Consider the following 12,791-nt stretch of genomic DNA (forward strand, 5'->3'; position numbering starts at 1 on the left):
ACAGAATGCGTGAAGAACTATGGATGGAAGAATTTCATGACATTGTACAAGAGGCAGTGATCAAGACCATCCCCAAGAAAAAGAAATGCAAAAAGGCTAAATGGTTGTCTGATGAGGCCTTACAAATAGCTGAGAAAAGAAGAGAAGCTAAAGGCAAGGAGAAAAGGAAAGATAAACCCATTTAAAAGGAGAGCTCCAAAGAATAGCAAGGAGAGATAAGAAAGCCTTCCTCAGTGATCAATGCAAAGAAATAGGGAAAATAATAGAAAGGGAAAGACTAGAGATCTCTTCAAGAAAATTAGAGATACCAAGGGAAAATTTCATGCAAAGAGGGGCACAATAAAGGACAGAAATGGTATGGACTGAACAAAAGCAAAAGATATTAAGAGGTGGCAAGAATACACAGAAGAACTATACAAAAAAAGCTCTTCATGACCCAGATAACCATGATGGTGTGATCACTCACCTAGAGCCAGACATCCTGGAATGCGAAGTCAAGTGGGCCTTAGGAAGCATTACTATGAACAAAGCTAATGGAGATGATGGAATTCCAGTTGAGCTATTTCAAATCTTAAAAGATGATGCTGTGAAAGTGCTGCACTCAATATGGAAGCAAATTTGGATCACAGGGCTGGAAAAGGTCAGCTTTCATTCCAATCCCAAAGAAAGGCAATGCCAAAGAATGTTCAAACTGCAGCATGATTGCACTCATCTCACACGCTAGCTAAGTTAGAAAGGTAACAGTCATAATATGGTATGATACACAACAATTCTCAGTTAAGCATACTTGGTTGGTGTAAACACTAAATATAGATTTAATTAAGAATTGAAAAATAACTACATTGGGAGAATGGGGGAGAAAACAGGGGGATGACTGATCAGAAGTCATCCATAGATAATATATAATATAGAGAGATGAGCAAATGCCACAGGACAGTGTTGCTTCTAAGGAGGAAGATGACTAGGGAAGTAGGAAAAGATGGGTCAGAGATCCACTGTGTTGCCATAAGCTTCTTAGTACCATTTGCCTATTTAAACTATACACACGCACTATTGTATTAAAATAAGCTATTATTTAATAAAAGAGGTCTAAATGAGGTTACACATGTCAAGTCGTTACAATGGGGCCTGGCAAAAAGTTAAGTTTCAAAAAATGTTAGCCGTTAATAGGCAGCACAGTGAGGGTTAAGAGGATGACATGCAGGTGGCTAGATACATGATGATGTCCTGGGCTTCATAGGTGGTTAGTGGTAAAGAATCTGCCTGCCAATGCAGAGGCAGGAGAGCCACAGGTTCGATCTCTGGGTTGGGAGGAGGACATGGCTACCCACTCCAGTATTCTTGCCTGGAGAGTCCCATGGACAGAGGAGCCTGATGGTCTATAGTCCATAGAGTTGCAAAGAGTTGGACATGACTGAAGCGACCCCCCCCCCCCCAACATCTTACTTCACGATTCATTCAGGTAAGGAGAGACAGATTCACAGGTTCCCCTCACCTTCCCAACCTACACTTAAAGGTTTCCTTCCTACTCTTTACCTTATCCAGCCTTGTCCTCATTGCTAAAGTACATTAACTCTTGAACTCTTTAACTCTACTGCACATTTGAAACCCTAATTCTCATTAACGTCACTGGCAAATGTTGTACCTCCTGTGGGGCTGTCATAATACTGCCTACTAAAGCGAAAGGCAAATGAGGCATTCGGCAAATGCTTACAGAGCTCCTGCTGTCCTAGCCCTCAACCCATGGAAGACCAGAATCCTGACCTCAAAGGATTATAGTTTAAATGGGAAGTCAGGACAAACACACAAGTGCTAGAGGGTAGCAGATAACCGTGCTGTCGGAACGCCAAGGGGCTGAGAGACGAGACTCTAGCTGCTCAGGAAAGGAAATCTTGATTTGCGTGCTAGCACCGCTTCATCCTCGTTAGAATGGCTGTTATCAAAACACAGAAAACAAGTGTTGGCAAGATGTGGAGAAATTAAGAGCCTTTGTGCACTACCGGAGGGAAAGTAAAACAATGCAGCTTGTGTGGAAAAACAACCCAATGGTTCCTCAAAACATTAAACACTGAATGATCATTTATTAGATGAGGCAATCTCACTTCTGGCTATATACCCAAAAGAAATGAAAGCAGGAACAGGAATAGGTGTTTGCACAACCATGTTCATAGCTGCACTATTCACAGCGGCCAAAAAGTGCAAACCACCCAAGCGTCCATTGATACATGAATGGATAAACAAAATGTGGTATATACAGCCAATAAGATGTGATTTGGCCTCCAAACAGATGAAATTCAGATAGCTGCAATGACATGGATGAAACCTGAAAACATACTAAGTGAAATAAACCAGACACAAAAAGACAAATATTTTATGATTCCATTTTTAATGAGATACCTACCTAAATAGGCAAATTCAGAGAGGAGGTAGAACAGTGGTTACCAAGGGCTGGGTAGAGTGGGAATGGGGAGTTACTGTTTAATGGGTACAGAGTTTCAGTTTGAGATGATGAAAAAGTTTTGGAGACCACAGTAATGGCCATTCAACAGTGTGAATACTCTCAATGCCCTGGAAATATACATTTAAAAATAGTGAAAATAGTAAATTTTATATATATTTTTTACAATTAAAAAATAACATTTAATTTTAAAAAATCTGCCAGGCAAAGAAAACATGGTGAGGGACCAACAGAGATATTCCAGGTTAGGGAAACATCATATGCAAACCAAGAGGAAGAAAACATAGCTTAGTTTGGCTAAAGAGTAGGACATAATGAAAATGAAAAGTGAGTCAAGTTATAAGTTCAAAAAAGTATGCTGGGACTAGTACCTAATAGTACATAGCCATAGTACCTTCCAGTACACTTTAATACATGGTTAATGGGTTTGACATTATATAAATAACAATGAAAAGGCATGAAAATAAAAATTTTAAGTGAGTAAAATAAACAAACACAATAAAAAACTGAACTTGTTTGCAGTGCCATAGGCATAGCTATGTTCACAAGGATATAATGACAAAAAGGAAAAGAAAAACTGCACATGCTTTGAGATGGTCTCAACTATAAAGCTAAAATAATGGGATTTTAAATACAAAGTGAAGATACCCATGAACGTGTTACCTGTTCTCCTTTACTGAGTTAGAATACTTGTCCTGAGACTGAAAAGGCATGTAAAGGACCAGATCCTTCCGAGAAAAGTAAGGAAGGTAAGGGGAACCAGTTGCAGGGGAGGAACTATTTTCCTGGTTCATCAGAGAAGCCTTCCTCTGACAAAGTGAGCAGAACTGAATGGAAGAAGCCAAGCAAATCTCTGACGGAAGGGCCTTCTAGACAGAGGAGAGCGCAAGCGCAAGAATGAGCCGAGAGCATACTTGGTATGTTCAGAATTCACCGAGGGAGCCGTGTGCCAGCGTGAGGAGAGGCACGGCTAGAGCTGAAGTCATACAGGTGGGGGGTGTGTATCATACTGAGCCTTGGAAACCAGTCAGGACTTCAGATTTTCTTCCGAGATTAAAGAGAAGCTCTTGGAGGGTTTTCAGCAGAAGAGTAACATGACCTGGTTTATAATTTAAAAGTGACACCCTGAAAGCTGCAGGGAGAAGAGTTCGTACCGGGCCAAGGGTGTGGCGGGGACATCTTCTGGGATGCTCCTGCAATAAACTGGATTAGGGGTGGTGGTAGCCTGGGCCAGGCTAGTTGGTGGAACAAGTGGTGAGGAGTGGTCAGATTACATTTAAAAGGTAGAGCCAATGAGAATTTCTGGTAGTTCAGATGTGGCATGGGAAAGTTAGGAATCAAGGATGACTTGATTTAGGAGTACTAGTTAAAAAAAAACAAAACACAGAAATCCAAATTAGATGCCTCTGCTCCAAAAACAACATCCTTCTTCCTATAAAAAGTGCCCCAAAAGCCTACATAGCCTTGATTCCTATTCAGTTATTCAAATGTAGACAGAAAAATCCTATTAAAAATCAGGTCAGTTATGAAGAGCCTGTGCTTGCTCTTGGCAAAGCATTGGCCCAGGGAAACAGTCCAAGGAAACCTCATGTGGTTCTTCCAAGTGTAGAAACTACACTCACTCTCTTCCCCTCTTAGCATGAGACCTGCCATACACATACACGTGAGCCGTATTTGATGGCATCAGTGCTAAACCTGAGGTATAAAGTGTAATGACTAATGGGTGTAAGTCAGGTGGGCCTGCAAGGTGTCTCCCATCTGCCCTTACAGATCTACTCGTCAACCCCTCAACACTACTAAACAGGCTACACTAACAGGCTTCCTTGCTTTGGCCTCCAGTTGGGTTCCACCAACAGGAAGCATAAGGAGACTGAAAAGGAGAGAGGAGAGTGAGGTCAGGTTATTTCCTCAGCTCCCTCCTTGTGGGGTCATCTGACCTGGCTGGATCCTTTAACTGAAGGGAAGCTCCATCAGAGATCACAAAGGCTCCCCACTTCCCAGTTCACGAAGCGCTCCTTGTCCACGCCTCTTCAAGCTGAGATGATCACAGCACCTTACTCAAATAGTCCCTTAGTACTGTGCCATCTCTACACCCTAAGTTCACAAAAATGGTCACTTATTAAACTCCAGTCAAATTACCCATTTTTGGGGTGTCATCCAATTCCCTGACAGGGGGTATAAGAAGATTTAGGAGGGTGGCATTAAATAACAAGGAAAATTTCAAACCACAGGCAGGTCACTCCATTTGAACGAACAGTATGAGCTGAGAGGGGTTTTCCTGGTAGCTCAGCTGGTAAAGAATCTGCTTGCAATGCAGGAGACCCTGGTTTGATTCCTGGATTGGGAAGACCCCCTGGAGAAGGGATAGGCTACCCACTCCAGTATTCTTGGGTTTCCGTGGGGGCTCAGTCAGTAAAGAATCCACTTGCAATGTGGGGGACCTGGGTTCAATCCCTGGGTCATGAAGATGCCCAGGAGAAGGGCATGGCAACCCACTCCAGTATTCTTGCCTAACACCTTTCTTGTTCTCTGATATGGTAAATACCCTTGCAAAGTAGCACAGTTATTTTCTATAGGAAATAGCCAAAATGTTCATGGTAACAGGTCGGAGACCAGGTGGCATTATAGATAAATTACAGGGAGATCTACAAGTTCCCGGGAATCACATACAAAATTTTGCATTTTTCTGAAGAAGTGATAGAGTTTTTCAGTTTTCAAATAGATTTATGTATGCCCCTCTAAAAAAAATCAGTGCTAAGAGATTCCCAAAGAAATGCTCCTGAATTATAAATTTACCAACCATAATTCTTCCCTAGAAATGTTTTGCTAATACAAGAAAGACCGTGATTGCAGGAAAATATCCAGTAGACCATCAGCTACAGTAAATGGATTGCTTACCAAATACAAAAAATAGTTTTCGTCGTGTAGCGGTTAGCACGTTCACCTTACCAAATACAAAAAATAAAGAGGCACGATACATCCCCCTTTGTTTACAGAACCTGTTGGTTCCTCCATACACTTAGTACCCACCCAGTGATCTGAAGTATATGTCAGTATGGCTGCAGAACTATTTCCTGAGCGAAAGAAACCAAACACTTCAGAAGAGGTTTCAGCTCAGCACTGGTCTTCCTGATATTAAACTAGAAAATTTAAGTTCTACATGAATCCCAGTTAATTTTGCAATCCTGGAACAAACGCAAAAAGAAATCACCACTCCAGAGTGTAGTGGAAGAATGAACATATGACTAACAGTTTGGGGATTTACACATTTTGTCAAAAAGGCAAATGATGCTCAAGATAACAATAAGGTATATTCAAGAGTGGATCATCTTAGAAACTTACAGAGAGGACACTGACATATACTTTAACTTTTGAATGGTCCTAATATCCTTTATACACGATCTAGAAGGTTAGTATCTTACATTATTTAAAATAACTTAGAACATCACAACTGCTGCTGAAATAACATTTCACAATGTAGATATTACTCAAATGCCTCACTTATTAAAAAAAAAAAAGCAGCTGTTCGCTAAAACATAGAGAGTGAACAAACCTTCAGCACGCTGACACTGCTCTGCTGATGTCTACAGTCAAGTTATTACTTGGCACTGAAGAAGGCTGTGGTTAGGGAAAGAACTGGCTTTGGTGTCAGGCAGCCTGGGCTGAAACTAGATTTCTACCACCCAAGCACAGCACTAGCTGTCATAAGCACGGAGGGAATTCACACAAAGGGCTGAGAAAGGGGAATGGTGCATGGTAAGCTCTCAATAAATGCTACGTATTATTCCCAAACCCACTTTTCCAACTTTTTCTGGCTGGCAGAGACCTGATTCTGTTCGGCTGTAACCCTCTCTTGTGAACACGTGCCCTGAGTTGATGATCCCGCTGCTCAGTGCCTGAGTCCATGCGGACTGCTATGAGAAAATACCTGAGACTGGCGGCTTAGAGACAACATTTATTTCTCATGGTCTGGAGGCTGGAGAGTCCAAGATCATGATGCTGGCCAATTTGGTATGGTGGCTGATGAGGGCCCACTTCCTGGTTCACAGAGCACATCTTCTTGTGGTGTCTTTCCATGGTGGAAGGGGTGAGGCAGCTCTTTGGAGTCTCTTTTATAAGGGCATTAAACCCCACTCATGAGGGCTCCTCTCACTCTGACCCAGGCCCCTGCCAAAGGACCCCACCTCCTAATACCCTCTCATTGCCCATCAGGTTACAATATATGAATTTGGGGAGGACACAAATATTCAGTCTACAGTTCCCAACTTCATGATCAGTCAGTCAGTATACTCCAAGATATCCAACAAGCAAGGACCTCTGTTCTTCCTCTGTATAGTATCATGTGCATAGTTCCAAGGTAGTCATTCACTTACTAACCTTGGACAAACCACTAAACCTCACGGACTATCTCTTCACCCATAAAACACAACTAACCTTTGCAAGGTTCTTACAATTAGAAGTAACAGAGGTAAAGAATCTTTTTTTTTTGAGGCCACACTGTGTGGCCTGTAGGATCTTCATTCTCTGATCAGGGATCGAACCTGTGCTTCCTGCATTGGTGTGCAGAGCATTAACCACCAAACCACCCGGGAAATTCAAAAAGAATCTAAAATGAAGCCCGGCAAATAGGGAATGTTCAGGATGTAATGGCTCCTTGGATTATCCCACTTCCATATCGTGAATTTAAAGTTTTAAAGCAATGAGTAGTACTAAGTACTTCCTGATAATCCAAATCGTACCAGATTCTCCTGCTGCTGCTTCTAAGATCTCATTCATCCCCTTTCTGTTTTCCTTAGATGACCACAGATCTCAACTACTGAGTAGCCTATTCTGACTTGCTTAATTGATCATCCATTTTCTCTAGTCAATACTTAACCCCAAAACAATTAAAACAAAGGACTTCACCACTCTACTTTAATCAAGTGGTCAGAATAACAGACGTCATTGATTCCCAACTCACACTTCCCTTTTAAAGGAAATGTCTGAACTGCAGTCTTTGATTGAATCAACCCTGTGTTCTATACCACAACTGACCTACATTGGGTCATCAGCTTCTCTGTCCAGGGAATCTGGAATTAGATCACAAAAATGGTGGTGTGTGCTTGAACTAAACTGAAAGAGCAATGACTGTAAGGACCTGCATCGGCATTAAGGCAAGGCAAGTTGACATGATAGAGAAAGAAAAATCATGAGTAGATTGGCAAGTGTGGAGAAAACCAACGTAAATCAGAGAAAAGACAGCAGACAATGGGATCCCTACAAGAAATGGATATGGCCCAGAACACTCTGGTGTTGTACCCTTCTAAGAAATCCTATATCTTTATTTCAGCAAGTCTGTATGTTTCTGTTTCCATGGTTAAAGAACTCAAAGAACAGTAATAGTCTCATCAATATCAGTGTCGAAAGATTTAATTAGAGCCAGGCCTAAAACAGTATTTATGCTTTGATAAAAATAACTGTGAAAATTAATAAACAGAAACTTCAATTAAACAGAGTAGGGAGAGCAGAAGGGGGACCTCTCACACCCTGTAATAACTGCAAAGCCCAACAGGAAGAAGACTGATTCCTCTCCTTTCCTGGCGAGGACTCAGCCAGTGGAAAGCCGTGGACGCTTTGCTTACTGTAGCCTCCCACCTTCCTCTGCCCCTCTGTATTAAGTATTCTCCTTACCGAGCTTGTGGGGATTAGCATGTGGCTCCCCATGGTTGCACACCCCAACCTGCTCTTCTCCGCAGATCCCGAATAAACCCATCTTTGCTCAAGAAATGTCTGGAAGTCTGTTATAGGTCAACATGCCACACCATTGACTCTTTAACAAAGAAGTCCTCTCCTTCTTATAAAACCACCATCAAAAACTCAGATGCTTAGAGGAAACAGGAGAAAGTGGGTTAGCAGCACCTTTTGAGTTTCTTCAGATTCAGTCATGCTTCATTTTCATATTAAATCTATAATAAATTTCTTCCTTTATACACACACTCACACACTGCTTTCTCCCATTTTTCCTAACCTATCTCCCGTTTTCTGCTTTCCATAGAGATAAGAGTACAAGAAAAGAACAACTAGAGGTGATGACAAATTTCAAAGGACATTCAGTCTTGCTGGCTGAGAGGTAACAAAGAGAAAATGGTCAACTAGAAAGTATGTAATTTCCTACGTGAAGAGAACAGCCATTACTCAGTCTCAATCGTCTGTCACCATATAGGTCCTAACTTTAAATTTTCAAAGGAAGACAAAAATTTAGACTGTTTAGATAAACAGTTCCTAGTTTTTAAATGTTGTCAATAAATTTTCTCCTAAAATGACACAGACTGGTTCATTGGCTGCAAACATGCAATACTGTAGACCCGTTTTTTAAACACAACTTTCAAGATTTTTAGCTTCCCCAGATATGTTTATTTAACATCTATAAATGCAAGGCTTATAGTCAGATATTGGGCAAAGCACTACAAAGACTGAACCTCATTTATTTTCCTCCTCTCATGTTATTTTACATTCAACATGTTATTCCTCAGAGACAACTTAAAACCAACAATATTAACATCTTATTAATTATTAATTAATTCCAAACTAAGCCATTTTCTCTGAAAGGGCAGCAATGGAAACTCTTCAAAGTTAAATGCCTATGGTGTGATGAAAAATGGTTTACAAATGCTTTGCCACTTCTGTAAATATCACAGCTAGCCTCTGGGCCTTTATGTCTGCTACTCTTTCAGCCTGAAAGGGCTGCCACCTCCAGGAAGCCTTCTTAGGTTCTCCCTTATCATCCTGAACTTAGCCCCTCAGAGCTCACTACACACACTAATGAAACCACACTGCTGTTGTTTACCTCCCCATACTTTAAGGACAAAGCCTAGACAGAACACAGGATTCCATCTCCAGAGGCATGACTAGATGGGCCATGTGCCTGAACACACAGAACCTGTTCCTTCAGCAGGCCAACCACTTTCTTAGCAGCTACCAGGTACCTTGCAACTAGGGCTCATTTCTTCACTCAGTAATACTATGGTGAATAAGTCTCTACCCTCTCAGTACACACTGCATTGCAGTTCAGAGAATGAAACAATTAAGGATTTGTTAAACACAGAGTAAAAAATACATGGCTCCTTTTCGGTTCATTACCATTACAGTTGTGTGGCTTTGGAAGTATCACTTAAATTTCTCTGAGCCTTAGTATCTTCTGCCCAATAAAAATGCAGATAATGCCAACTTTACTAGGTGGTTGTGAGAAGTGAACAAGGAATTCTAAGAAGGGCTAAGCACATGGCATATGCTATAAGTTCATAAATATGCTGCCAACAAACACCTTTTAAAGAAACCAAAACTCCAAGTGACTTCGCAACTGACTGATTTTTAAATCCTTGACAGCTAAGTGAAAGATGAAATAATTCAGTAATTGTGTCAAATTCATAGTCTATAGACTACCAAATAGTTGTTTAGTTTTATGAAACTGTAATTTCTACCAAGCTTGAGAAAAACCAACAAACACCTCGTAATCCAAGCTCCGTAAAGCAAATAGTTCAAGGATTGTCATGTACATTTACCATGGCAAAACAAAAACCTGTATGTGAAAAGTCAGAAGACAAAATTTGGCTTAGCGTTAGGAAAAAAATCTAAGATTTCCAAATAACCTACAGCTATCCAATAACATACAATAATCAGCTTTCGTGTAGACAGACTAATGCCTGTGCCCCACCACACCCAAGATGTCCTAACCCCAGAACCTATGAATATGTTATGTTACATGGCAAGAGGGAATTAAAGTTGAAAAAGAGATTAGAACTGCTAAACAGTTGACCTTTATTCAAAAAAATTTTAATGACTTTGGCATATTTTTTTATTCATTTATTTTTTGGCCCCGTACCGCACAGCATGTGGGATCTTAGTTCCCTGACCAGGGATCAAACCCACACCCTGTGCAGTGGAAGTGTGATCTAAACTACTGGTTAGTGTGCGTGTGTGGATGCTAAGTCGCTTCAGTCATGTCCAACTCTTTGTGACCCTATGGACTGTAGTCCACCAGGCTCCTCTATCTGTGGGATTCTCCAGGCAAGAATACTGGAATGGGTTGCCATGACCTCCTCCAGAGGATCTTCCCGACCCAGGGATCGAACCTGTGTCTTCTGCAGCTCCTGCGCTACAGGTAGATTCTCTACTACTGAGCCGTGAGCGAAGTCCTTTAACCACTGGCTCACCAGGTAAACTCCTGAGGACCACCACTGAAAAACTGATCTTGAAATAGGGAAAGAACCCTAGATCACTGAGGCGGGCCCAATATAATCAACAGGGTCCTGTATATATCAAAGAGGGAGGCACCAGGAAGCTAACACAGCTTTCCTAGGATTCCTTACAGATGAAGTTCAAGCAGACAGGTAAGTTGTTCACAGTGTGTTGAGGGGTAGGTAAAATGTCATGATGTCTCAGGTAAGGACTGTCAACTTGGGTCTAAGCAAAACCCCTAAAACAGCATGCACATTTTTGAGTATGCAACACTTGTCCCCTTTCTCAGTAGAGAGAGTTTAAAATGTTCAAAGATTTTCAAAAGTATCTGTTTAATAAGAACATTCTTTCTCAGTTACTCCTAACAGTGAGCTTTTAACATTCCATGATTTTCTAAGAGAGCAAATCTCAGAGTGTAGTCCATCAAACACCAAATGTTGATATTTTGTACATGAAAATTCACCAAAGGTTGTTTGTAAAATGTAGATTGCTGAATTCCACCCCAGACAGAATCTCTGGCAGCTGCAGGAAAGTTCATTATTTAACAAATTGGGGGAAGAGAAGACAGGGAATGCTATGAAACATAAGGCTGAAGAAGTTAAATTGTTCCCTTAAACCTTAAAATCTCAGTGCACTCACCATGCCATTAACTTCATGCAATATTTTTTTCCCCCTGGGCCTCAAGTAGCTCAGAATACGATGAATTGTAATGTAGGCATTTGCCTACGCCAAATTTTTTATATTACAATTCATCATATGGAGGGACTGAATGATTGGCAGGTAAAAATGATACATCACACATATGCACTCGCCCCTCATGTAAAGGAAAATAATGGCTGGCACACTACATTGCAAACTATTAAATACTGGGAGAATCGTGTTGTGTTTAATGACAACTTTCTATAATAAATTTTGTGAAGAAAAAGGAATTTCAAGGACTGCCCAGTTCCACAAGGGTTAATTCACAACTCACGGCAGTTGCCCAGCAACAGTCAGACCTGAGAGGAATTCAAGATGAAGCACTCTGCTTTGGATAAACAGGCTCTAAGACAGTTCAAAGCACATCTCAGGAAGAATTTAAATAACCCTAGATTCTTACATCTCCCCATCCATAGAAAAACACTAAGATAATAAATATTAAACTCATTAACATGACATACCTGTTATGATCGGCAGTAATCTTTGCTAAGATATACACTTGACTGCATGCATTTCCTAGCCAAAACAAAATTCATATGCAAGCTGGCTTACCCCCCACACCCACCCCTGTAGATTAGTCGCTCAGAGCTGAGTCGCTGTCTCCCAGGCTATAAAACTCAGTAAGACCTCGAATAAAACTTAAACTCACAACTCTTACGTTGTGTGTTTAAGTCGACACCTTCCTAAGATTCCCCTCCTAAATTTTCACTCTTTCAAGCTCATGTTTTGCTTAAAACATTCTTCCGGACCTATGTCTGATGATGTCTAGACATTTACAAATGGGGTCCTTCACCAGTCCTTGCCTAGAGCAATCCCAGTGGCCTAGAAGTTCTCCTGAGACGGGCCAGGAGAATGAATAAAAGCAGCTAACGATGACGTCTGAATGTCAGCAAACTTGGGCAATTAGCCAACTCTAAAGACACCTGAAATATGACTGGGAAGGGGCCTGAGACAGGCCTCAGAAACCAAATTCCAAGGCAAGGTCACGACGAAGCCAGGCGGCCAGGGATGGAGTCAAGTTCTCCTAGCTTCCAAAAAAGCCCTTTGCAGCATGCACTAGACCACGTCAGCAGACCCTCTCCCAGAAAAAAGGATTAGGGAACGGTGAGCTCCGGGCGCCACCACACCCAGATGCAGGCCTTCGATCAAAAAGCCCCTGCCCCAGGCCCATTGCTCAGGTACAGAGAAGCTGAGCAAGCCCCGGCCACTCACCCCGCAGCCACTGCGTACTGTGAAACCATCTCCAACTAGTTCCACGGCCGACAGACCACCTAGCAGCCCCCTTAACCAGCTCTGAGCTTCTGCGACTACCAAAGCCCAGAAGGCAACGCAGCAGCCGAGGGTCACAGCCTACCCTCCAGGAGGCCGCCATCTTCCCGGCCTTCTCCTGGGCTGCCCTCGGCACAGCCTGATCGCC

The 12,791-nt window shown here is 41.8% G+C and overlaps 1 protein-coding gene across 2 annotated transcripts in view; it reads right to left on the reverse strand.

Moving 5' to 3' along the window:
- PDHX (pyruvate dehydrogenase complex component X) overlaps positions 1-12,787 on the reverse strand; it is a 71,688-nt gene extending 58,901 nt beyond the window's left edge. Inside the window, exon 1 of one of the 2 annotated variants that reach the window (XM_065943957.1) lies at positions 12,587-12,786. In XM_065943957.1, the coding sequence (XP_065800029.1) occupies positions 12,587-12,746 (160 nt within the window). In that variant the 5' untranslated portion in view covers positions 12,747-12,786. Of the gene's footprint in view, positions 1-12,586 lie in introns of both variants that reach the window. The other variant, XM_065943958.1, reaches the window with a different exon arrangement.
- Positions 12,788-12,791: the final 4 nt, after the last annotated feature.

This window comes from Muntiacus reevesi, chromosome 9, assembly GCF_963930625.1.
Source record: "Muntiacus reevesi chromosome 9, mMunRee1.1, whole genome shotgun sequence".
NCBI classification, from domain to species: domain Eukaryota; kingdom Metazoa; phylum Chordata; class Mammalia; order Artiodactyla; family Cervidae; genus Muntiacus; species Muntiacus reevesi.